Below are 25,880 nucleotides of genomic sequence, written 5' to 3' on the forward strand. Positions count from 1 at the left end.
TTCTGCCTTCTCTGAATTGCTACAGACAGTTCTGTAGCTGTTACTCATACCTGCGTTAGCTTTTGCCTCAAGATGGCCCTGTTGGAGTCTCCATGTTTGTGTATAAGAATTTCTGACTCATCACCCTTCTTTTTTCTTCCATTTTGTCACTGTCTTTTGAAAAGCATTTTGAATTATTTCTTGGTCGACAGGCAGGGGCCCTTAGCACATCACTGATGAAATTCCCCAGGGGGGTGATGCAGATGGGCTACGAGAACAGTAGAGGAAACTGGGTAACCCTTTTTAGCTCGGGTTCTACGTGTAAGAAAAGTACTTATTGCAAAAAGGGGGAATGGTGTGGGCTGGATAGGAGGGGTGAAGACCAGAATCTAGCAGTCAGAGTGAAATTAGTCCCTATCCAGGATGTGCAGAGCATAATTAAATCCAGTCTGAATGTTTTCATACCTTTTAGTTCTGGATCTTCCAACAGATCTAAACTCACGCACCTTAAGGGAGCATTCCCTCCTGTAAAGTGAGCGTACTGTGTGCTCTGGGGGTTAGGACATATGGGAGAGCATCAGGGGAATCCTTAACGCCCATAGCATCCCATGTCTGTCTCCTCTCATATATCTGCTAGTAGCAGTCAAAAATACTTTCCAATGGGCTGCACTAGGCACTAATGTGCATGTTTCAATATTTTAATTCAGCCCTCTTAAACTGCTAATAAGTATCATTCTAAAAGTGTCTTTTCATCTTTTATTTAGCTTTTACTTTTTAAAGTCTCTTTTTCCAGTTCTCATAGCAGAACCTCCGTGCAAAAGGTCTAGTGCCCCACGGCCGAGAACACACAAAGCCCCCTAATCCAGCTAACACAGCTCCGGGAAATTGCAGAATGGTCTGAAACAAAAGGACACAGCTCAGCACGCAACGCACATAATCTCTCAGAGTGTAAGGCCACATAAAGACACTTGCAAACTCAAATACATCTCCACAGGCACAATGACACACATGCTGTGGGGAGAAAAGAAGTAATTGGTGGACAAAGACATCCCTGAGGAAAGAGCTCTAATGAAACCAGAGTGGTATTAAAGATGTGCCTCCTTGGAGTGCTGTAGCATCATTATTCATTTCAGCAGTGAGAAACAGCAGCCGAATGCATTAGTCCTGAAGCACTGCAATTCACTCAAGCACATCATCTGCTGTAGCCTTTCAGGTTTCTGCCCAGTGCAAGCTTGGCCTATTTCCCCTGCCTTTCGTACAGTGCACAATCCATTTAGGGATTTATAGCGGCTTAGGGGCACATGTACAGTGCCTTGCCTCGATCTGATTTTTATTATGTGATAAGAAGGCTTGGGGTCATGGGTTCATTGTCACTTCTCCCTGCCATTCATGCTCTATGGAAATCTAATTATTCATTAGTGTTTATGATTTCTTGAGGTCCACCAATGTCCTCATCACTACCTAGAGAAGTCCCAGGGTTTGCCACAAAGAGTGTGTGAATCTGGTCTGATGTGATATTATAAGCAAGGGGTGCAAGAGAGACCAGAGAGGAGCAGAGGCACAAAGACAAATATGATAATAAAGCACAAAAACTATTTGCGGTGAAATCCTTGGCCAGTATAAAGTGGTATGATTCCCATCCTGGTGCACACTTGTGCCAGCTCATTCATTGCTCTTTAATACTGAAAGGTAAAATCCTCCTGTTTGGACCTTCCCCCCTGCCCCACTCTTGCCAACAGCTCTGGGTCTCTGCTCTCCACAAACACAGTGGAGTTGGCTCTTGTGCCTGCAGAGGAAATATTATCTTCTTTCCCTTTCTGCATGGGCTTCTTTAGTTTTAATCATCTCAGTGTAAATACATGTATTCACACTTCTCACGTCCTCTGACGTTCCTGGAGAGTTTGATTTCAAGTCGTGCAAAGAGCAGAGCTACAACTGCTATGAATGGCCACCATCTCTGCTGACGCCACCATAGTGAAACACAGTGGATATGCCACTTATCCCCGGGTTGTTCAAATTCTATTTGTCATCTGTACTAATATTGTCCTCAGAGATGGTCCTATATCCAACAAACATGAAGGATCCAGCTGACATATTTCACACAGAGCAAGCATGTATCTCCTGTGAATGTCCCAAAGGATGGAAGTAAACTTGTTAAAAAGGGACACAAGTAATGGATCCAGAGACCCCACTAACTTCATATTAAGCCTGATTTTTAAAGTCTCTGACAATACCCATGACTGAAGGCACTAAAGAAGTAAAAAAATTATACTTTGACAGTGACCCCTGGAGACATGAAGTGCCATTTCTGAAAGAAACAGAACTGCACATGGACAACAGCTTTCCAGGAGTCAAACAGCATCCTATCAATTACACAGGTACCCTTGTGCTCCTCCAGCTACTGCAAAAGTAAATCACAACAGAGATACAGTGACACATTCATCCACATTTGCATTAAAAGCTTTTAGATAAAGGCAGACACCCATTAGGAAGAGGTTAGAAAACGTAAATGCTATGGACTCTTTTATGTGTGGCTGCTGCAGTCTGATTCTAGCTCCAGGGGTATTTACACAGCGTATACTGTGTATTACTGCACTATTTGAAGCTTTGGGTAATTACTTAAACAAGAGAAGGCTGGGTTCATGATTTGACTGAAGTTATTATTGTGGCAGACACACAGCATTGTGCCTTACCCTCTTGGGCACTAAAGTACTTCTGGTTTCCTATCGTGGCTGGTGGCTTGTGTGACTGTTCTCCAGACTGGATTTCTGCTTCTGACAAGGTCAGCCTCTCAGTATACAGCTGACTCAAAGGAAAAAAAAGTCTCAAATTTTTCTTCTGACCATGCTCTCATTTTGGAGATTGGCGGGTTATAAATAGAATTGGACAAATAGCTGACTTTTCTGTGGTCAAATGGAAGAAGTGTGTCTTTGGCTGGCTCAAAACTTGTTTATTTAACAAATTATAATAATATAATAATATGATTTCATCAAATCATATCATCCTTTATTAATGAAATCCCAGTAAATAAAGGATTAGAGTCCCAAGCAGCCTGGGAAACCTGTACTTAGATGGCCTCATTAAGTAAGTAAAAGCCGAAGGTCCCGTTGAACTCTGTGGAACAAAGTGACCAGAGCGCTAATGCCCTGGAGCAGGGACAGTGGTGCCAGCTGGCAGGTGTTGACCCCAAGAAGCAATATAGTCTAACCATTTGTCCTAAAACAGGATTAGCTATACCTGTCTTAATGACTTCCGATTATGGCAATTGAAAACTCTTCCCATGTAATCTGCTGCAATGCTTCAATGTCCTTATTGTTAGAAAATTTTCCTAGTATCTAATCCAGTATCTAACCTCATTTTTCCCTTACTAATCTCTCAGCCCATTACTTTTTGTTCTGTATACTATGGCCATTTGGAACAGAGTATTTTTCTCTGTGAAGTAACAGTTACATACCATTTCTACCCTTGTCAAGCCTTCCCTTTGGGTTAAGTAACCAGCTGGTTCACAGCTGCCTTGCAGACCATTTGCAAAACTGGCTACTGTCTTGCATGCTGGTAGTGAGTCATGGATAACCACTCCTGGGGTAAAGCAAGATAAACCAAGCTAAAGGTAGCAATGTTTTGCATCATCCTACCAATATTTCATCAAGACCATGATTCCCTGTGTTAAGAGAATGTCATGTGAGACGGAGTTGAAAGCTTATCTAAATCTACTGCTTCTTCCCAGGCTGTGAAGTTGGTTGGTCTGTCAGGGAAAGAAATTAAGTTTGTTCAACGTGTTTGTTCTTGATGAGCCCATGTCTGTCTGTCATCCAGTCATTTTCTTCCAGGAGTTTGTAAGTTTTCTGACAATTTGTTTCAGGATTTTTCTATTAATTGCTCATATTTGAACTTTTCTATGAACAATGATGCAAAAAGGGGGAATTGAACACAAATTTTGGCCTTCTCTGCATCTTCTCCTAGTAAATCCACTGTGTTAGTCAGAGGGTGAATACTTTCCTCATCTCATATGTAACAACGGACCTTCAGCTTTTCCAGGGCAGCTAAGTGAATTCATAGTTATCCGTTGCTTGTCAGTCCCCATTGCTCCTAGGAAGCAATCTGGTGCAGAGGCAAGGGATTAGCACTTTTAAAAAATGTGTATGATGTAACAAAAACATGTTCCAAAGAGAAGAAAAAGTTCCTTTGATGAAAGATGTGATAAAGCTTTATACAGATTATTGCAAAGACTAAGAAGAGTACATCTAATATCACCACAGGTGAAAAGAACAACTATTAAGGTACTTTTTGTCCTCCTTGAGATAGATACATGAATCAATGGAAACTGAATGCAGATAGTTTTCAAAGATAAGATGCTTCTTTGAACAGCAACAGTGATTAACCATTGCAACAAACTGCTGGTGACTGATTGTCCATCTCTTGAAGCCTGTGTGACATTGTGTAGGAAATGTTTTAGCTCAGCAAATCATTAAATTGAATCTTGGCTGATGAATTGAAATTTCAGTGGCTTTTGATGTCTTGTTTCTGTGGATCCTGAGGCAGTGTAAATGCTCACTGAAGTCAATAAAGCTACAGCAGCTTAGACCAGGTAGAGATCAGCTTCCCTGGGTTTTTGGAAAGGGTTTTCATGAAAAGAGATGGGTGACTTGATGAACTGGTCTAAAATAGAAATCCATGTGTAACGGGCAGAGGAAGAAGAGCCTTGTCAGCAAAGGGATGAGACAAGGCTGGTGGTGTCTGCAGAGCACAGGGCAAGGTCTCCATGATAAGGCACAAGTGGGACCAGAGCTGTAAGGCCTTGAGGGGAGACACAGAGCAGGAGAGTAAACACGGAGCTGTGGATTATCCAGGGAGGGGATGAGCTCCAAAGAGACGGGTAATGTGGCTGGCTCGAGCACATATTTCTACCCACATTGGTTTATTTTCTTTAGCACCAATGAGGATTTAATCAGCCCCATGAGACCCAGAACACCAGGTCCCTGATCTCTCTGCAGCTCTGGCATTTGCTGTTGTGCTTCAGCAGGATCCCTCCAGTCCTGTGCAGAGAGGAGAGCTATCTTCCCCATGCTGTCCTCCCCCTCTCCCTCTGCACACCAGGATACTTTCCCGAGACCCTGCTCAGGAGAGCAGTGAGGTACGTGACACGAGTCCTGAAAGCACTGACCCCTCCAGCCACAGTACCACTGTCTATTCAAGTAACACAGAAAAACACACAGGGTCAAAATACTATCTTGCAGAGCTGAATGGAAATGAAGAGTTTTTACTAGAGACCAATACACGTTTATTAACACTTTTTCAATCTTTTGCAATGCCTGTAACAAATGTCACTGCTACACAGATAAGTTTGGTGATGAAAGAATGAGTGACCAACTGCACTACTTTGGTTAACCAGGCAGAAACACATATATGCCATTTGCCACAGGTACCTGAAAAGGGTTCGATTTAAAACAATTAATAAAATAGCCTGTTTGGACAAAAAATAATTGTTCTCTGAGAATACGTGAATTCAACACTGCTAGAAAATCCCTGCCATCTGACGTAGAGGGATTTATAGGTTTAGTGGAAATTGCTTTCCCCACTGTCCAGATTAAATACTGCAGGATGATTTTTTGTATGAGTAAACATCCTTCCAATAACGATCAGACCGATAATGTCTTAAAAAGAGGAACAGGATTTACATTTTGGGTTTATTCTTATTGTATGGACTATTTCTGGATACAGAACCTTCAGGTAACATGTTGACTGCCCATAAAATGCATTTTAGCATCTTCCTGCTGTTGTGGGGATGGGTTTTATCCACCGAATGCAGAGCCCACAGGCAAGGAAAAGAAATACATGAGGTATACAAAAAAGGCAGGTGAGTCTCTTTTTTTTACATTCAAATAGCTACAGTTTGCACAAATGTAATGTTTCAAGTGAAGATATAATGACTAACAGATAATTGGAGTTTGCATTTTCAGATTGTGATCTCTCAGTCAAATTTCTATTGCTGTTTTTGCCAATGAATAAGTTTTAATGAATTTTCTACAGTGAAAATCATTGCCTCTCCCCAAAAAAGGATTTGTGAGGTATCTCAACAGTTTGAAAGGGTGCAAAAAAAGAAGCATTTGTTTATATTTATTGTGGTTAAAATGTGGCAGGGTATTTACATGAAAGTGGAGAGGAAATTTAGGTCCATGAGTATTGTTGCATTCACTGAAGATTAGATTGACATGAGATCTGAAATGAAAACATTCAGAATTTATTTTATTATTCCCATAGCAGTTGTTCTCTAGAGTTTTCGAGAGGAAAAATTTAAAGTCTTTATGCAAACTTCACGCCTATGCTCAGTTATGAGAGGAAGCAGAAAGAGCACTCAGTGTATTAAATTAAGATATTAAAAATTATTTAAAAGATTGTCTATTCTTCTCTTTCTCTCTCTATCTCTCAAAAAGAGATAGTTCTCCCACTATCTTGTAGTCAGTCATTTTAGGAGGTTTTGAGTTAAGGAAGGTTTTCTGCTACAACTGTGTTTTGATTACTTATATTATATTTGGGGAATATCTGGAACTTTATATCAGGGTTTTTACACTTAGGCATATGACAAGGTATATCTGAAGTAAAAATCCTTTGGGTTTTTTTTTTTTTTTGAGGACATAGCTGACACACTTATCTTGCTGTTCAAATGTTGTGTACTTCTGCTGGTGACAGACTGAACCTATGTAATTTCTGCTTTGCTCTGTTCTGCACTGTTTCTGTTCTGTAATGACTGACTCCGTACCACCGTTAATACTGTAAAGTGTATGAGGATGGAAATGCAGGAGTGTCACAGTCATGAGGAATTCAAACCATTCCTGTTAGCCTTCAGGGAAAATGACTGAAAGGTGGAAGGGAAGAATCACAGAATCATAGAAAGCACAGTGCCTTTTTGTTTTCCCTTGTAGCAAGTCAGGTCTATATTACAGAGTGATTGCAGTGTCCTGGTTGGCACTTGGGGGCCACGAGCCATCTTATACATCAGAAATGGCTTTAGCAGTGATGCCACCTTTGTGGAGGTATAACTGGCAAAATGGTTGCAATGGCTCTGTTCACAATCAGCCCCCAGGGGATGCATTCCCAGAGGCAGTATGGATGCGGGACAGCCACGAAACCTCTATTTTCATTGAGGCGATGTGCTAATTGTAGCAAAACAAAGGGATGAGAAGCAAGTACCACCATTTGATCTGAAAAGCGTCCAGCAGAGAGGAATGCGTGCACACACACACAGCCATGTTCTTGTTTAGCATCTTTAACGAAAACTCCCACTGCACCAAACACTTAATGGTGTCAGTGCAATTAAGTGACGATATAACAAACCACAGCAGAAAAGAGTGTTAAAAATATGTGAAAATGGAAAAGAAATACCTATTCAGTTCATTTAGGAACTGCCTCTTCACCTGTGCTTTGTATATATGATGTAATTGTGCCAGGACAAGCCCATCAGAAAGCCCAGAGCTATCACGGCTCTGAGAGGCTGGGTCCATCGCCCTCCCAGCGCGCCCTCGCTGGCCTGGGAGGTCATTTCTGGCCTATTTCTGCCTCAGTAGAGCAGTACTGACGCTGAGGAGGGCTGATGGGGAGAGAGGAGCAATGCTGGTGCGTGGTCATAGGGTTGTCCATCAGCAGCATGGTGCCCAGTACAGCACTCACTTTCCCCTGTGATGGGATAGGCCACATGGTTTTAACAGCCTTATAATTTGTAAAGTCAAAAAGGGCAGTTATGGTCATCCATTTGATTTCCTGCTAAGCACAAGCAACAAAGCCTTCTGTGTGAATTGTATACCAACCCCCTAATTTCTGATAATTACCTACAATGTCAGATAAACTCACAATACATTTGCAGTATATTTAACTTCAGCTTCCATCCATCTTCTCCTATTCTATGCTAGCTTGTCTCTTCTCCATCCTGGGGGATCAAGCCCCCTCTTCACCCCCTCTTAGATATATTCAAAAGACTAATCTTATATTTCTCAGTGTAGGATGTTTCCCAAACCTTGACTCAGTCATTTGCTTGTTTTTCTCTGTCCCTTCACTGCTTTTTCAGGGTTGACATCAGGACTGGGTGCAGTGTTTGAACAATCCTCACACAGGTGCTGTATACAAAGTTACTCCTGTTGACCTCCTGGGATTGTGGTCATGGTCTCTGTTGCAGCCCCACAGTGGGAGATAATGTTTGCCCAACACGACTGGGCATCTGTGTATGTCAGGACACCTTGTCTTAGAGGTACAGCCAGTCCCCTTTGCACTCACACATAGTCCCTATACGTTAAGATGCTGATCCTATGGGACAGTTTTGAAGTAGCCACAGTTCCTTTGCATTTCAGTCAAAGTCAAGGCCTTTTTCCATCACAGAATTAGATCCTGGAAGAAAAACAGAGCAAGGGGGGATGCTATGTAACATCAGAAAAAGCTTGCAGTAAAGATTGCTCCCAAACATTTTATTATTGACTCTGTTTCCCCTTCCTTCAAGACTCAACCCTGAATATCCATTAAGCAGAAGAAGTTAGAATCATAGAATCATAGAATCGTTTTGGTTGGAAAGGACCTTTAGGATCATCAAGTCCAACCGTTAACCTAGCACTGCCAAGTCCACCACTAAACCATGTCCCTAAACACCACATCTACTCATCTTTTAAATACTTCCAAGGATGGTGACTCAACCACTTCCCTGGGCAGCCTGTTCCAATGCATGACAACCCTTCTGGTGAAGAAATTTTTCCTAATATCCAATCTAAACTTCCCCTGGTGAAACCTGAAGCCATTTCCTCTCGTCCTATCACTTGTTAACTTGGGAGAAGAGACTAACACCCGCCTCACTGCAAGCTCCTTTCTGGTAGTTGTAGAGAGTGATAAGGTCTCCCCTGAGCCTCCTTTTCTCCAGACTAAACAACCCCAGTTCCCTCAGCCATTTCTCATAAGACTTGTGCTCTAGACCCTTGACCAGCTGCTTTGGACTCGCTCCAGCACCTCAATGTCTGTCTTGTAGTGAGGGGCCCAAAACTGAACACAGTATTCAAGGTGCAGACTTACCAGTGCTGAGTACAGGGGAAGTTCTAGCAACTGACTTTGTTACTCGTCTCTGAGCACTGCTATTTCTAGCTCCATAAGGCTTGTGGTAAGGACCAGGATGGAAATCCATCCCTTCACTGCAGCCTTTGTCTTCTGAAGAGAGGCACATGTCTCACTGGAGGTCGATGGGGGAAATCTATTTGAAGTGGAAAAGGCTCACTCCACACCACCACAGGATGCTCATGGTGGCTTGATTTGCACCCATGGCCTTCCTAGCCTCTAGAAGCCCTTTAGGGGCACAAGACCATCCGCTTGCCCTACTGCCAGGGCTCAGCGCCAGCCACCGGTGTTGGCAGGCAGTGAAGACACCTGCTGTAGAGACCTGCCACCTTGGATGTGCTGCCAGCATCCTGCTGTCCCTGACAGACGTGTCCAGCTTTGCTCCTGATTCTCATGGTGCACCTGATGGAGGAAATACACAGGCTTTCAGCTTGTTTCTGTGGATGATGCTGTTCTGCAAGTGTTAGTTTCTTCCAAAGAGACTCACTTGCTCTGAACTCTGCGTTCAAATAAAAACTCACCATTTGCTCAGCTGTTTTCAGCGCCAGGGGTTGTCCTTTCACCTGTCCAAAGCCAGCTGATCCCACAGTCTTTGCACTCATGCTGTTATGGTGAATGGGGGGCCACAGAGTCAGACACGTTCTCTGTCACAATTTTTGGCACTGCAGGTACCCCAAGGTAGCCATTCTATCATGAGACAGAACAACCTTGAAGAAGGGTGAGCAGACAGGCATGGTTTTCCCCACAAGATTTCATGCATGCACCACGGTCTTTTGGGGACTGGATTTACATGACAGGAATTTTGCAAAAAGTCCCAAATAATTCCTGAAATAAAGCTGATGAGGCTTTGGGACACGGTGCAGAGTCAGACAAGGAAAAGGCAAATAAGTCTAGGTCAAAGTATGCATACAGTCACAGTGAAAGCAGCAAAGAAGATTGCTTTATTGCATGGGACTTATTACAGAGCCCTCAAATATTGTAATTCACTGTAAAAATGTCTGTGTGCCAGTCAAAGATTCAACTACTTATTTTTGCTAATCTCCAGGACAAATCACCCCAAAGGAATTCCACTTCAAAGAGCAGGAGTATAAAAATAAAACCTTTCTCACCTTGCAGACTTGTTCGCAGTTTGCAGTCAGCCGTGTGCGAATCCTGCAGGGTTTGCAAAGCTTTTTGCTCCTGCTAAATCCACAGTGCCAAAGCTCCTACAGGAAGGAGCTGAGATCCGGAGCACCAGCAACAGGGCTGGCTGCTGCTTTCCCAACTGCTCAGGCTGTTGGAAAGCCACCAGGCTGCATGGGGGTCACTAGAAGGGTACAAAGGCTCATTAAAGGTCACAACATCCTTATGCCAACAAAAGGGCCAATGCCTGTGTTGCTAATTAGACTGACAGAATTTGCTAGAGAGGATGAGCAATAGGAAAAGAACTGGCCTGGAGCTGAGCCCAGGTTGTTCTGCCAGAGCTAACTGCTGGGAAAAAAAAATCTCTTTTAACACTAAAATCTCCCTGGACAGCATTATAACCACCTGTCAGGCAAACAACTCTCAGCAGAAGAGATTTCACTGTACAAGATTTATGGATCATGTTTGTTTAATCTTAGCTAAGAGACCTTCTTCGTGTTTTCAGTCATGTCCTTACCATTCCCTGGCCATGTTATAATCATTTTGCCTCACTCTGTTCTCCAAATAGCAACTCATTTTCCACTCCTCTAGAGCTCCCTGTCCATGTTTCTGTCAGTAAGAGCTATCTTTTACAGCAGTTGAATGACATCCTCTACAATAAGCCCTAGGGTTGTTGTCACAAGGTCTTTTTCATGGTCAAAGACCTTTCTCTTTATGACATTTTCAGATGTTATTACAATTAGTGACACTCTTCTTAAGCGATGGGACCCACCCTGCATCGTTATGGCCATAGTTTCTTCACGGTCTTTTCTCAAAGGCTCAGCATCATACTGAGCATTCGCAACACTGAAGTTACCTTCCCTCCCTTTTGTTGAATTTGGATAGGACTTCTGTGTTGTCAGCTCCTCCATACCCCGGCCACGTTGTGTGTGAGCTCTCTGCGCTCTGTAAATCACACATGGCTATCCTTGTACCCTCACTGAGGCTGCCTCCTACACACAGGGCAGCTCCTATCTTCTTGCCCTCCGAATGCTGTCTCTGGCCTTATAAATTCATCCCTAACAGGATTTCTTCCTTTACCTCCCAGCAATCCTTAAGCTGTTCTCTTTTCCTAGAGTTTTGCTCTTGTATCTTATCTTCAGGATTGATCCTGAAAGCATTTTTTTTGCATGAACAAAGCTTACTAATGCAAGCTGTCTTTAGATCAGCTCTTCAGAGTGCGTGATAAGCCCATGAAACGCCCGTTGAAAGCATTGCCTATAGGAGCACATTATCAACAGTGAGCCAGACCCAGTGGAGCGCTGAGCACCCACAGCTCCCAAGGCACTGCTTTTTAACATCAGCAGTTTGTGTTGTGTCTTGACACCACATGCACCAGCGGTGCTGAGTATCAGGAGAGCAATAAGAAGCTCAGAATGGGCTTCAGCCTAATGCAATTGGAGTCTCTCCATCTCTCCTGTTAGTAACTTGCCTTTCCCTTTCCTCCTTTCGCCTCCATCTCCTTCACTCCTTTTCTTTCCCCCATTCAAGGTTCCTCCTCTTCTCCAACTTGCTCCTTCTCTTTTTTGTCCCAGATTTTCTCCACCCTCTGCTTCACCTGCCTCATTTATTTGACCTTAGGCACAGCCATTTGACATCACACAGTTCCACCAGATTTTCCCCAGTTGCTTTTAACTATATTATTCTGTATCTTCCTTCTCTCCTCTGGCAGCTGTTGCTGCTGCCTGTCTTACCTCTTATTCTACTTGCTAGAAATCTTTTTCTTCTGTCCAAGAGTGCTCATCTTCTTTATCTTGTTATACATTAACTCATTTTTCATTATTGCTTTGCTATTTCTCTCATTTTTCCTTTCCACCCCTGTTGTTCTCTCAAGTAACTTCAATCCTGCATGACAAATTGTCTTGGAAGTCTTGTGTTTTTTTCTCACAACCCAGCCAAAAATGTCCTCTTTCTGCTTGTCACTGCAAATGATGATGCTTTGAAAATTACATTTTCTACTTTCATCATTATCACCAGCCTCCTTTCATCCTTTCTAGAACTTATTTTGCGTCTACACATCACATAGCTTCCTATCTTTATTCAGGTGATTCGTGGCAGAACATTGTCTCTACTGGTACATCTGTACTATGTTCATGAACCCGTGTACTGTGCCACTTCACTGTGCCACTGATGATATCTCCAGTCAACGTTGCCACCATGCAACTTGCTCAGGATCAGGAGCTTCATATTGTCTTCTAGCCCACCATTACTCCAATGTGTTTTACGAGCTGGTGTGAGAATACACAACAGACTCTAAAGACCTATCTGCAGCCCAGCAAAAAAAAAAACCCAAACCCAAAGATACTGCAAGGCAGTTTCCTCCCTCCTGAGTACATACAAATGGTTTGATTTCCTGTTTCAGGGGCTGGATTCACATCTGAAATGCTCCTGCTCGTCTTGCTTCTATAAACTGCCCAGTCATCTTCCAAACTCAGTTGTGATTTTAGCACTCGCAGCTTTCAGTGGGAGTGAATTTCGCAGTGTGATGACATGCCATGTTCATGTACTTCCTTTCAAATTTCTTCTTCTTGTTATGTGTTGTGAAAAGTCCAGAGCAACAAATTCCTGTTCACCTTCACCATGCCACTCCTGATTTTATATCATTGCACCATATCACTCAGCTGTTGTCTCCCCACCTTGGAGACCCCTTCTGAAGCTGCCTGGAAGCCCTCTCCACCTCCGAGCTCTCTCTCTGTTGCTCTGCTCTGTTTTTTCCAACTATGGGCATTGGTTATGTGAGATGTGGGCATGCCTTGGTGTTACTAATAGCATTGAAACGCTTTCTGTTTGGTTTGTTCCTCCATTCCCAATAATAACTAACCTTGTGTTTGTTTTTTTTGAGCACTGTGGAGCATTAAGCTGATGTTTACAAAGAAATAGCGACAATGACACTGAGACCTCCTTCCTAAGCAGTAACAGACGATTTGGAGGCCATCACTGCCTTAACATTGTTTCTGAAAGTCCATTGAAAAAACTGCAAAAATACAGAGTACAAAACAATGTACACTACTCTGAATTTACTAACACTGAATTTCTGCTGTCCTTTTATCTGAAGTCACTTAGCATCATGAGGTCTTGCTGTAATTCTCTCCCAGTTCTGATTTTGACTACCTTGAATGGTTACATATGCTCAGTAAACATTGTTGCGAGTAATTATTCTTTTCTTCCAAATAATTTATAAATTTATTGAACAACATAGATCCTGTCATAAATTCCCATGGGACTATACTGAAAACCTTTCTTCACAGTGAAAACTCTCCATTATTCCTTTTGTTTCTTATTTTGCAACTATACACATGAAGGGAACTTCCCTCTTTCTGACTGGCTGGTTTCTTTACAAGCCTCTGGAAAGGACTTCTCAGCACAGGAAAATTGGAAATTGAGGTACACTATGTCATCTTGATTACCCTCATCTACAAGCTCATTAACTATTTAGAGAAGTCTATTATACTTATAGTGCATAACATCCCTCAAGACAGTCATACTGTCTCTTGCTTTTCTTCAATATATACTGTATTTATCTGGTGTCTGCTAATGGTGTTTTTTTACTATGGTTGTAGCTAATTTGTCCAGTGGAGCAGTCTGTAGCTTCTCAGATTCCACTTGGAGCTCTTTTTCCAAAGAAGTGGAAAATTGTCACCTTCCACTCCTGTGACACCAAGGACAATTTAAATGTTGGTTTAACAGTTTCTTGGCTTTCTTCTGGGTGAAAGCCTGATGACTTGTTACTGTCCAGTTGATTTACTTCAAATATGTCTCTGGTCCTGTGCCAATATGAATATTTCTTAACATCGGCCCAACAGCAGAATTGTTACAATTCTGTATTTTTGTAGTGCAAACAAATTCCTTAGCTGTTGATGTTTTTGACTGCCTTTATAAAGACGGAATGCTTTCATTGCTGTAAATTAGGAACTAAGACAAGTGTAGTATTGATAATTAGCTAGTTATTCCCCATTCTGCATTTGTACAACTATTTTTCTGTACTCCATGCAGTTCTTTGTATTCTCTTTTACTGAAATTCATCTTGTTGACATCAGAGCATTTTTCCAAAATGTTGAGGCTGCTTTGAATTCTGAACCTAGACCCCAAATTGTCTGTTTCTCTTTCAAGCATGCTGTCATGCACAAGTTTTATAGTTCCTTCATCTGCATTATTATTGAAAATATTGACTTTTTATATTCTTTCCTCTTTACTTTTCATAGATTTAACCACCTATAATAGCAATGGGTCACCTTTCTTCACCATCTTTAAACCTACTAATCAGAAGGACATATGATCCAACATAATTACAAGCAAACAAGGGCTTGCCAAATGCCAAGATAAAATAAATTTCATGACTTATTTTCCTCAGTTTTTAGTGGCTTGCTTCCAGCTCACAACTTTGTAACTTTCCCAATTTGAGTACAAATTAGTGCATTTCTATCCTACATTATCCCTGGGAATTAGAATGTTACACAGCAGATCGTGTCTCCTGCAGTGCATGTTGCTGGATAAGAGCAGCTTCCTCCCGTTGCAAGTTTGCTCTCTCCTCCCTCGGGTGCTGGGTGGCTTTTCTTCCCGTTTAGCTACTTCACTTTTCCTCCTGCCTCAAAGCACTTCTCTGGGCTCTGGACTACCTCTCAGTCTTCACCCAGACCTGCTGCACCACCTGTCCACCAGCATTTCTTGCTTTCTAAGAAGGTATTCCCAATTCTTTTGCAAGTCAAAGGCACATTATGGGGCAACGTTCTGTGAACCCCCTGCACCAAAACCTCTTTCCTTCTTTTGGGACACAGCCTGGGAGGTTCTTTAGCCCAGCGAGGCTCATGCATCTCCGGCGACCAGGCAGCATCTCTGTGCCGCACCGCTCTGTGGTGAGGGGACACTCCTACTCATGCAGGACTGTCCAGGGTGTCCGTGCACCAGGACTCATCCCACACAATGATGAGGCACCGTTTGAGCCTGTTGCCTCCTCCCTGCTCCTTCTGACATCTTCCCCTCTGACCTCACCCAGTATTTCCCCTCCCTCCCCATCTCTGCCTACCCAGGCTCTTTTCTCCTCACTAACCAGATGCAGAGGCTCTGTTGCAGATCCAAGCTCTCTTTGCCTCTGCCCCACTTTTTCTCTGCAGAAACCTTCTGTATGTTTGTGCACACAATCCCCAGCCCCTTCCTGCCTCTCCCCCATTCCCTGACCCAGAACCCCCCCTCCCTCCTGGCTTCTGCCTTTAACATGATGCTGACGTGATATGAACCCAAGTCACTAACTGGTCATAAAACAGAGGGAGGAACAAAACCTAGTCAAATATTTAGGTATAGGTCTTTAATAAGACCTTTACACTTCTCACAGCGCTTCAGTAGTACCAATACACCTTTGCCATTCCCATGTCCTCCCCGCCAAGGCTTTGTCCCCGGCAGGAAGTTGGGCTGCCTCTGCTGCTTTCTTCTGGTCCTTCTGCCTCGAGCAGCATTTCGTCAGGACCTTGCCCAGACATAATTTTACAGGCAGACCAAGTAGAACATGGCTCCTGCCATTCCCCTGCCCAGCATGGCATGAAGGCTGTGCAGCATAGCAGGTGCAGGGTGGGAGGCACCACACATGCTGTCCATCAGCGTCCACCCAGGGATGGGGAGCCTGAAGCCGAGCGCCATGGCATGGCTGGCAGGGATGAGGGAGTTTTCATCAATTTCATTACTTCCCAATTAAAAGTCCTGCTGAAAACTGGCGCAGCAAGATCCACACCCTCCCTTGCCTTGCCTCAGTGGTAGGAGAGGCTGTGGATCGGCTGCCCTGCAGCACAGTGTGAGCTGCAGAGCTTGTATCTGACAAAATTAAGCACGTGGTGGTTTCAGAAGATAGAGGAGGAGAGTCCACAGTGTCTGCACCAGAGAAGGGGTGGAGGCATCACCCAGGCATGAGATAAGCAGAGAGGAAATGGGCATCCAGGGTGTCTCCACCCCAGCTGCTGACTGCCAGGCTTCCTGGGGCAGCGGGCACCTCCGCTCAGGGTAGGAGGTTTGGGGCCAGTTGCAGCCACAGACCCCGGCCAAAATGTTGCTGATGACACAAGTAACCGAAGGGACAGAGATTACGCCACAGCCACATCTCAACAATATTTCCTGAGACAGGATCTGTTCTGACACCTCTTCTCTGATCTGACATCCTCTTTGCAGATCTAATAATACCGTAAGGGGTGGAGAGAACAGACTGTCCCAGAATTTCATAAAATCTGATAACAATAATGTTAGTGTTAGCCCAGTCTGCCAAACTCACCAGCACTGCTTCTCGAGGATGTCGCCGCTTGGACCTAGGAAAGACCATGTGAATATGGCTCCATTACTTCAGCAACTTACTTTCACTTTTCTCTTGAGGAAAATACATTGGATCTTGCTTTTCCCTGAAGAACAGAAACTATATCTTGGTTTAACTCCTCAAGGAAGAAATGTTCTCAGATCCTAATGAGATTATCCTAATAAGAGTGTAAAATAGGTCACTGTCTACTACAGGTATATTGCCTCCTGTAGAGAAAAGAGAGTACAATTTATAGGTGGGAAATGTATACTGCATAAGTAATTACATACTAAAATGCTAAGATGGGTAGTGACTTCTCTCACATTTGTTGTGGTTACTTCCAAAAGCTCTTATTTCAAAGATGAAGAATACTGTGGGTTTTCTGGTGCACACAGCAAGTGTGACCTGACACTCCATTGGCACATGTCCTGTGAAGCTGGGCATTTGGAAGTGTCTGCTGGGACCTTCAGATGTCATGGTTGGACTGCCTCTTCTGAAAATCAAACATGGTTATCCCTAACCCTGCAACACTTTTTGCTGTGTTGGAGGCACTATAAGTGCCATAGTAAATCTCAAGGTTTTAAAAAAAAGAGTAACTGCTTTTTGCCTTGTGTCTGTAGCGATAGTGATGAAAATCTGGTTTGCTGGATTTTTTTTTTCCCCTAGCTATCCTAAGCTTCAGTCACCTCATTCCCCTCCCAGTCCCAGCAAGCCTCAGCCTTTGGGGCAGAGGCATCTCATGATCCCTTGAAGCACTGGGGGAATCTGGGGGAATAATGATGACTTTGGAGAGCTTGCATCACCCCAGCTGCCATCAGGGGCCTGAGAGCTACTCTAGCAATGCTCAGGGACCACTGTGAATAAAAGCTGCTCTGCTCCAGTTGTTGCTTTTTAGTAAAGTGTCTCAGTGAGCATCATGAGCCATGAAATGCCTTTTGGCACTGTAACTGTTAGGAGATAAATATTGACATTGGGGAAAAAAACCCCACTTGTTCATTATTCAGTATATTTTACCTCAGGAGTTATCAGTTAGTTTTAAAACAGCCTGTCACCCCAGTGAAGGCAAGAACAATACTGTCACACTGCATGGCTGTGGTGGCAAACGGTTGCGCTGAGCAATCTGTGAGCAGCATCTGGACCGAAGCTCCTGAGTGCGTCTGGCTGCCGCAAACGCTCAGGGACAGCAGACACGTGAGGGGAAGCCACAGCCCAAACAGGCAGGCTAACGGGGTCCTGTGGTGGAGCTGCCACTGATCACTTAGCCAGCAGAGCACTCCCCAGGAAGTGGACCAGAAAAGCTATTTATTGAGTAGAAAGAAATGGGGCTTCATATCGCAGTAACTGGGGGATGACTGGCAACAGGTCAAAATGTTTTGCTACCACAGGAGACAGGAAAGCGGGGGAGGCTCAGTAACCTCAGAGTTGTGATGAAGGGAATGGGACTGGCAAAAAGAGGTGAAGGAGATGAACCAAAGCACAAAGGAACACGGTCCTCTGCTGTGGCTGGAGCATGGGAGACATTTTGCACTGGTTTGTGATAAGGAAATAAAGCTTAGTTTAGAGGCAATGGAGAATCACATCGAAGAAATAAGAGGAACCACCCAGGGTTGCTGGGTGCAGAGGACAGGGAGGATTTGGCCACCAATTCTTGATGGCCATGCCATGAAGGCTCCCTCGACAGGCAGCATAGGGTCAGGGCCAACGTGAAGCCTTAGATAAGCTCTACAAAGAGAAATGAAAATTAGAAATCTCAAGAACGTGTCCTGCTTCATCCCTGTTTGAATACCAGCATTATTCATGAACAGCCAAAAGTTTACTAGGGCATTTTAAAGTCATATAAGTAGGCCAGCTTGTCACCAGAATCTGCTTATCCCCAAAACACGTGAAATTACTTCCTGATGGCCGGCAGATGAGAAACAAGCAGCAGTGAGACACGTCAGCAGCAGCCCAAGGGCAGAAGACTCCAGAAAGCGCATTTTGCATTTGCAAGCGCATTTTGCTGCGCAACATCCAGTGCCAAAGAAGCTGCTCCTTGCAATAGCAATGGTGCTGCATAGCCCAAGGCTCCCCAAAGCAGTGGTCTGCCTGTGGGCTTATTCCCAGCCCTCCTTTGGGAACCACGGAGCAGATCCTGGAAAAAAAACAATCCCACTTGGTAAATGCTTTGCTTCAGGGAGAGCCAGTGATACAGGCCAATGTGCCCACTCTTAGACTGGCGATGTGGAGGTTGTCTGTTTCTCTGTGGCAGCAGAAAGATGAATTACCCTCTAATGCTGTCGGTTTTCAGAGAGTTCCCAGCCCGGGGAAAAACCATCCTGCAAGGCCTGGGGTTCGGCCACCACTCACCGAAGGGGCGATGATGCTTGGGTGGCGACACTTGTCATGGCAAAAGGAGTTTTGCCTCTGTAAATCTCCACAGCAGGATTTGAAATGTATGTTAATGAGCAAAACATCTCATTAGTAGAGGTGATTAGAGTTAGTGTTTATTACAGAGAGAAGCTTTTTTTAAAAACTTTTAATTAAAGATTAGTTAAAACTGTTAAATGTTTAAAACGTTACTTTTGCTCAAGGTAGCACTTACATTGCTACAAGCAATATTCTTTCCTTTAATGATAAAATAAAATATTGGCCAAACACCTGAGAGGAGTTTTCTTCACAGCCAGCTGGGAGACTATGAAAAGATAAACAAATATTTCCACAGTTTCTTTCTTCCCCCCCTCCTCCCACCACCCGGAATACTTTGGAATGGTTTTCTTCTCATGAAAATACGCACCGCCTGTGGTGAGCAGAAGCGATGGCTCTGCTCCCCGCTGGCCGAGGCCCGTGGGCGGCCCACCACGGCCCGTGCAGCGCGGCCGCTCTCCAGAGCCCCTCACGGCGCCGGCCACGGCTGTGGGAGGAGGGAGGCGAGCCGCTTGCCCGCGTCCTTTGCCGGGCAGTCAAAGCCAGTGGCATTCCACCTTACAAAAATCATCACTGCCCTCCTTTCACCCTGTCCCGGCTGCAAGCCCCTGGAACCCCCGTCCTCCACCCCCTCCACAGTGCTCGCCACACGATCGGCCTTCTGTAAAAAGGTAAAAAAAACAAGGTAAGAGCCAATTCGCACGCATGACAGATGGTAACACCGCGGGGATCGGGTGCTTCCCACCGCGCTTCCCTCCCGGCGTCCTCGCCCCCCTGCCTCAGCTCTCCCTTTTCCTCTCCTTTCCGTGCAGCCAGTTGCAGCGGCAGAGACGGGAGGCCCGCGGCGAGGCCCACAAGCAGGGCAGGTAGGCAAAACCCGCCGGCCGCATCCCCGTGGCCGGGCTGCGGCTGTGGCAGGGGAAGGGGACACCACTCGCACGCGCCAGTCGTATTTAGGCAGGAGTTGTGCCATTAGCAGGATCCAGCAGGTCCCAGAGGAAGCCACGTTGCCCGACACCCTCATGGCAGTGGGGTGTGACACCACAGCCATTTTCCACCACCCCTTGGGCTTCAGGTTGCACTGCTGCACGGTTTGTGTCACCCATGCTGTGCAAGCAGGTGCCCTCCCTCCGAGTGTCCTTTTGCAGAGCTGAGACCCCTCCACAGGCTCTCCATCGCATCAGTCATCGTTCCCTCTGCTACTGCGAGGGAGAAAGTGCCTTTCTGAGCACAGTCAGGCCTGCTCACAAATGCTGAAGGTTTTGCCAGTGACCTGCTAATATCTCTCCCCCATCAACTGGGTATAAACCTTCCCCAATGCACACTCACAACCCCGTGTGTCCTTTAGTGGCTGAATTAAATCTAAAGCAAAAGCAGGGGTCACTTTTTAAAATGCCCAAGGGACAATTAATGACTCAAAGAATTCACTAATAGAGGACTTGCCAATCCTATAAATTATTAAACTGAGACTGAGCATCTTTCTAAGATACTCAGTAGTCCAGGTAAAGCTCTGGGTTTGAGAAAGGAGTCGCTGGTAACACTGCTGGTCTCTGTTTGGAGATTGTTGTATTGGCTTTTCATGGTTCAACTGCCCATGAGTCTGTGAGAAGTACAGCACTGCTAAGCAGCCTCGTTTAGGAGGAGCTTTATCTCAGCAACATATTCCCTGCAGAAGTTTCTTTATTGTCCTGTTTTCCATTAATCTATTTCTGACTTGTCTTGTGTATATTCAGACAAGTGCCTCCCTGAGGATGCCATCTTTTTCGAACCAAGAACCAGCAAAACCTTTCCTCCTGTTTTTGAGCCCTCCTGCTGCCCCAGTGGCTGGCATGCAGCTGGCTCTGAGGGCAGCAAGGCTTCATCTACATGATGGAGCAACCATGGGGCTGCTGCCATCACCATCCCAGCCAAAGCACTGGGGTGTTGAACAGCATCTTGTACCTTGGATGTGGAGGAGGGGCAGAGCATCCTCTGCCCAGTGTTTGGTGCAACTCCAACAGCTTCTGGAATGACCCTCCCAGGCTCTTTAGTGCTCAGAGACCTCCCAGGTCTTTAATGCTCCTTTTTATCCGTATTAGAAATCTGGGGCAGGAGCTAATCATTTTATCCCAAGTTAGAGGATGGCCTGCCTCCTGGCCTGGTTCCCAGCCTGTCTCCATTTTGTTCCTGGGCAACAGCCAGTAGTTTATTTGATATATTGTTTCCCTAATTCCTGGCCTCACGCCCCGTCATGACTCAATGTCAGAAATGCCTCCCCCTCGTTTCCATTTCTCCACTTAGCCACTCACACTATTCCTCCAGCACACACTTTTGATTGTCTCCAAACCATGACAGAAGCAGAGCTAGTTTTACAGAGACAAAATTCACCAAACATATGTTTCCTCAGTGCCAGAATTATCACAGGTGCCTAAACTGTATGTTGAGTGCAGGAATCATTTTTTAATGACACATTGCCAACCACTGCAAGCAATGGCATGGTTATGGTCTAAGGGGTAAATGGTCCAAGGGGTAATGGAGCAAAGTGGGCACGTACTTCTCACAGGCACTGCCTAGGACTCATAGCTCTGCTTCTCTCTTCCTGGTAGCCCAATCCTAAAACGAAGCCCTGACATCACCAAATCTCCCCTGACGAAGTCAGAGCAGCTGCTGCGAATAGACGACCATGACTTCAGCATGAGGCCAGGTTTTGGAGGTATGAAACGTGCATGTTTGTCACTGTTCCTGTTTTACACTGTCACTTCTTTATACTGTAATGTAGTCAGGCAAACAAGCAGATCGACCAGCAGACCCTTTTCTCTCTCTAATTTTTGTTGCTTTGTGTTGTGAATTCATGACATGCTCAGAGGGATAGGTGCAGTGAAATAGCCTTCTTCCTTGGATGAGGAAATAGCTTAGCCAAAGGCATGGAAATGTGATTACAGGCAATATAATATTCCTGGTATTCAGTGACACTCTCTTCTAATATAAATCTGCAAATACACCTTATGTTTATTCCCGGATGATGGGGAAATTTTAAGATTTCATCTTACTATGGCGATGTGTGGGTGCATAATCAAATCACATACCACGCTTAGTGACCTGGCCATTTCATTCATAACCCAAAAGGAAATATTTTGACTGCCGTGTGTTAAAGCTTGCTCACAGTTTTGTGTCTGTGTGCTAGAGCTACCTAAGCTTTCAGGAAAATAGATGAAGGAGAACATGTTTTCTTTCAGCCCATCGGATTAGAGAATGTTGTAATTTATCTTACCCTTTCTGGCTGACAGATGGTCATTCAAATCCAGGATACCATTATATACTCTAATGGAAGAAGATTTTATTGCTAAATGCTCAATATACCAAATACCAGCATGTTCAATTAATTTTAAAAGGTTTCCGTTTCATAGCAGTCTGCTAATGTGAGCACTATTTATCTTGACAGATCTCCTGTACTGTAATTGCCTCAGGTATCTGAAGGGGTAGTCAAAGTCTGGAGGAGGAAAAAAAGATCAAAATCTCTATTACGTGGGGTCACAGCCCAACCCTTCCCCTTGGGAGCCCGAGGCTCAGTGGCACATGCCTGTGTCCCATAACACGTCCTGTCCCGTCACCCCATCCTTTCCACAGCCAAGCACTGAGCGATGTGAAAGCCAAGTACATGGAGTAGTTCTCAGGGATGTTGTTAGCCCAAGAGGGGAGCAGAAGAAGTGAAGGAAAAATTTGGAGTAACCCTCCCACATCCCCTTAGCTGCCACTGCTTCTCTCCATGTGAATGGGTGCTATGCAGGGCATCTGGCTGGCGAGCACTGCACCCAGGGCTAGGCCCTGCTAGCAACAGCGCTTTTAAATTTTGAAGGGACGTGTGTAGTACAACACAATAAAAAGAGGAAGTCGGTAATAAGTCAGTGTCATTGCTGTTTTTTATTGTTATTAGGAGGTTTTTATTAATTCCAATCATTTCAATTTTCAGTTGATTTACTGTTGTTTCTATTTCAGACTGAACATCTGTATCTCTAAGATATTAAAGTCAGAAGATTACTTTGTCTCATCAAACTTATACTTTCTCAACTTTTAACTTTTTTTCCCCCAGGCCCTGCAATTCCTGTTGGGGTGGATGTCCAAGTTGAAAGCCTGGACAGCATTTCTGAGGTGGACATGGTAAGAGTCACAGAAGGGCTAAAGTCAGATGGGACCTCTGAAGACCATTAGCCCAAACCCCTGCTGAGAGCAGGGCCAGCTAGAGCAGGCTGCCTGGGTTTGTGTCTGTGGGGTTTGAATACCTCCAAGGATGGAGACTCCACAGCCTTCAGGAGGCAGATTCAGGTTTGATCTGAATCTGCTGACAATTACTTCTATTGGCCTCGTGCTACCATTTCATCTCCCTTGAAGCAGAAGGAAGAAATCTGACATTTTCTTTTCTCTAGGACAAAATGACACAACATTGCCAAGACTGTCCCAAAGGACTTGGGTTTTTATGTTTTCTTAAGAAGTGATAACACGTTTGAAAACTCTGAGGAGACCAATTAACGTGTCAGTTTTAAGACACTTTGATATACTACAGACAGTCTCACTTTGGCCATGTTCTGAGGTGGTCAGGGGCCAGCTATCTCCCAACCAGAAGCTATGTAGCCATCCTGAGAGCAACACTGGTTCAGAATGTTAAGTCATGCTGTCGACAGGGCAGCCAGAATGAGCTCAGAGGGGAGAAGTTTCTTCAGAACTTGCCTTTGGCTCATTAGCAGTTGTGTCACCTCTGCTGTGTGCTAGGGACCAGCCTAAGGCTCCATTGGTCCTTCCTGTATCTTCACACTGATACTGAAGTAGGATTTCATGGGCATGCAGGGCTAATGCTGGTGCTCTGCACAGGCTAAATCCCTTACTGAGTCTCTGTCCTTTCTTTCCTACTGTACAGTTAGCAATGTGAAAATGATCAGTTTTCAAATGCTCTCGAAGTGGTGCAGATTTTGGTCTTGATGATTTTTGCTGGAGGGGCTTTTTTCATCACAAAACACTGCTGAAAGTAAGGTATGATTTCTGCAGGAGATTTGCCATGGGAAGATTTTACTTGCATACATGACATGTAAACAACAGCCTGCACAGGAGAGCAGGAGCACAGAAGGGGAACAGGAGATGGCCCTGCATGTACATTGCAAGACCTACACCAATTTTATTCACCCTTTCAAAACCCAGAGCTTGTCAGACCTGCCTTGTTAGAGCATCCCCAGAGTCTCTCAGCAGCTCAGATTTTGCTTTGGAAGAGAAAAAAAAATCACACCCCAATACAGAACACTTTTCAAAATGTTTTGCTCTTTCAACAAATGTACCAAACAGCTCCAACTTCTCTGTGCTCCTAAGGAACAGACACAGCGTTAAAGAACCCTCACCCGACCTCCTCCCATGTCTAAGCCAGGAACTTGGCTGTGTGGCAGCACAGCTGGTGTTCAGCAGCCACCCTGGTTGCACGCTGGGCTCCTTTCACCGCAGCTATTGAGTGGGCTGGGATAGCTACAGTCAACCGACCACTTGCAAGGTACAGCAGGACTGCAATGCTGGGGCGCATCTGTGTGCACATTCTCCCCAGCCCTGGGGAGCCCGCCAGTTGTCCTCCCCTGTCTCCAGTGCTCGTGGCACCCCAACCACCAGCCATGGGGACTCTGAGATTTCACCTCTCCTGGGATGGTCCCAGCCCTTCTGGTTGAGGAGAAAGCTTGTGAAGGTGGCCAGAGAGCCCCTGAAAAGATTTAGGACTTCAAAGCAAAGGGAAAGAACTTAACATTGAGGATTTTAAAGTAAAAAAAAAAACAACAAACCCACCCATTTTTTAAGCAAGCATTATGATTTTGAACTACTTCCGCTGGTTTTTGACTACTGCCCCTGCTCCTTGTGCAACATCGCGCTGCAACACCCAGCAACGTGGGAAAAGCACCGTACAGCCTCAGGTGAAAAAACATTCAGGGTCAGTTTTGACTGTTTGCAAAATAATGATGGAGAAGACTTTCTATTGTCAGAATCAATTCTTTTTAACTCGTGCACCTTCATAGAAAAAGGACATGGTGCTTTGCAAGATCATTGCTTGCTTTTTAAATGAAGAGACATCAGTGACAGACACATTCACTCTGTACTAAATCTAAGCTCCAGGAGTTAGATATGTCAATCTTTCCTTTTTTTCTCCTACTTTCTGACTATTTGCAAGAAAGTGGTAAAATAATAGAGGACGTTATAAGACTTCATTAGGATGTCACAAATCAGATTATTTTTGTCCAATTAATTTAAAAATTTATCAATATCTATTATGGGCCACTGACCCTGAAATTAACAGAGCTTTTGCAGGGTGTGTGGAGCAGTTGTTTTATCTGGAGGAAAGATGGGAAGAAGGAAAAAACCAGATTGTTACCCAGGATTGGAAATTCATTTGCAAACATAATGGGAGAGCTAATAGTGTCTCTGAGAAATGGACCAAAAGAAGAGAGAGATCATCATCATCATAGAATGGTTTGGGTTGGAAGGGACCTTAAAGATCATCTAGTTCCAGCCCCCCTGCCACAGGCAGGGACACCTTTCCACTAGACCAGGTTGCTCAAAGCCTCATCCAACCTGGCCTTAAACACTGCCAGGGAGGGGGCAGCCACAGCTTCTCTGAGCAACCTGTTCCAGTGTCTCACCACCCTCATAGTAAAGAATTTCTTCCTAATATCTAATAGAAATCTACCCTCTTTCAGTCTAAAACCATTCCCCCTCATCCTGTCACTACCTGCCCTTGTAAAAAGTCCCTCTCCAGCTTTCCTGTAGGAAGGGGGCCTTCAGGTACTGGAAGGCTGCTATAAGGTCTCCCAGGAGCCTTCTCTTCTCCTTCTCTTCTCCAGGCTGAAGAGCCCTGACTCTCTCAGCCGGTCTTCATAGGAGAGGTGCTCCAGCCCTCTGATCATCTTCGTGGCCCTCCTCTGGACTCGTTCCAACAGCTCCATGTCCTTCTTATGTTGGGGGCCCCAGAGCTGGATGC

General features: G+C 44.7%; 1 protein-coding gene across 4 annotated transcripts in view; it reads left to right on the forward strand.

The window, feature by feature from the left end:
- The first annotated feature begins 5,714 nt into the window (after positions 1-5,714).
- Positions 5,715-25,880, forward strand: part of LOC137662838 (gamma-aminobutyric acid receptor subunit rho-1) — a 29,657-nt gene continuing 9,491 nt past the window's right edge. Inside the window, exons 1-5 of one of the 4 annotated variants that reach the window (XM_068399560.1) lie at positions 5,715-5,836; positions 19,714-19,767; positions 19,888-19,890; positions 21,487-21,593; positions 22,971-23,038. In XM_068399560.1, the coding sequence (XP_068255661.1) occupies positions 5,715-5,836; positions 19,714-19,767; positions 19,888-19,890; positions 21,487-21,593; positions 22,971-23,038 (354 nt within the window). Of the gene's footprint in view, positions 5,841-19,713; positions 19,768-19,887; positions 19,891-21,486; positions 21,594-22,970; positions 23,039-25,880 lie in introns of all 4 variants that reach the window. The other 3 variants (XM_068399575.1, XM_068399568.1, XM_068399583.1) reach the window with 3 other exon arrangements.

Source organism: Nyctibius grandis, chromosome 1, assembly GCF_013368605.1.
Source record: "Nyctibius grandis isolate bNycGra1 chromosome 1, bNycGra1.pri, whole genome shotgun sequence".
Taxonomy (NCBI): domain Eukaryota; kingdom Metazoa; phylum Chordata; class Aves; order Nyctibiiformes; family Nyctibiidae; genus Nyctibius; species Nyctibius grandis.